Genomic DNA, 303 nt, shown 5'->3' on the forward strand with positions numbered 1-303 from the left:
TCCTTCCGTATCAACACTTCCGCGTGAGCCGTTACCATCAGAAGGGCCGGCCATCACGCTCTGGTGCCATATGTCGGCGTGCTCGACCTTCATGAATCTCCCGACCTTGCTCACTGGGCACAGGCTTCAGAAGGCGACGATGCGGTATGCCCTCTTCACGTTTGGTTTTGCCTCGGTAATTTTTCGTGAGGGGGGTCGCTATGCCTGAAAAAGGCGGAAGAACCGGCGCAGCCTAAAGCTGCGGATAGGATACAGGGGCCTGCATTTCTAATGCCCGAGCAACGCCGCAGCTGAGAAACTGTG

The 303-nt window shown here is 56.8% G+C and overlaps 1 protein-coding gene across 1 annotated transcript; it reads right to left on the reverse strand.

Annotated features, from left to right (window-relative positions):
• CSUI_005264 (uncharacterized protein) lies at positions 1–303 on the reverse strand (the record flags this gene model as incomplete). Its single annotated transcript, XM_068065441.1, has 1 exon — positions 1–303. A coding segment is annotated over one exon (148 nt), but the record flags the coding sequence as incomplete, so codon positions are not given.

The sequence above is a fragment of the Cystoisospora suis genome, assembly GCF_002600585.1.
Source record: "Cystoisospora suis strain Wien I chromosome Unknown contig_2549, whole genome shotgun sequence".
Taxonomy (NCBI): Eukaryota; Apicomplexa; class Conoidasida; order Eucoccidiorida; family Sarcocystidae; genus Cystoisospora; species Cystoisospora suis.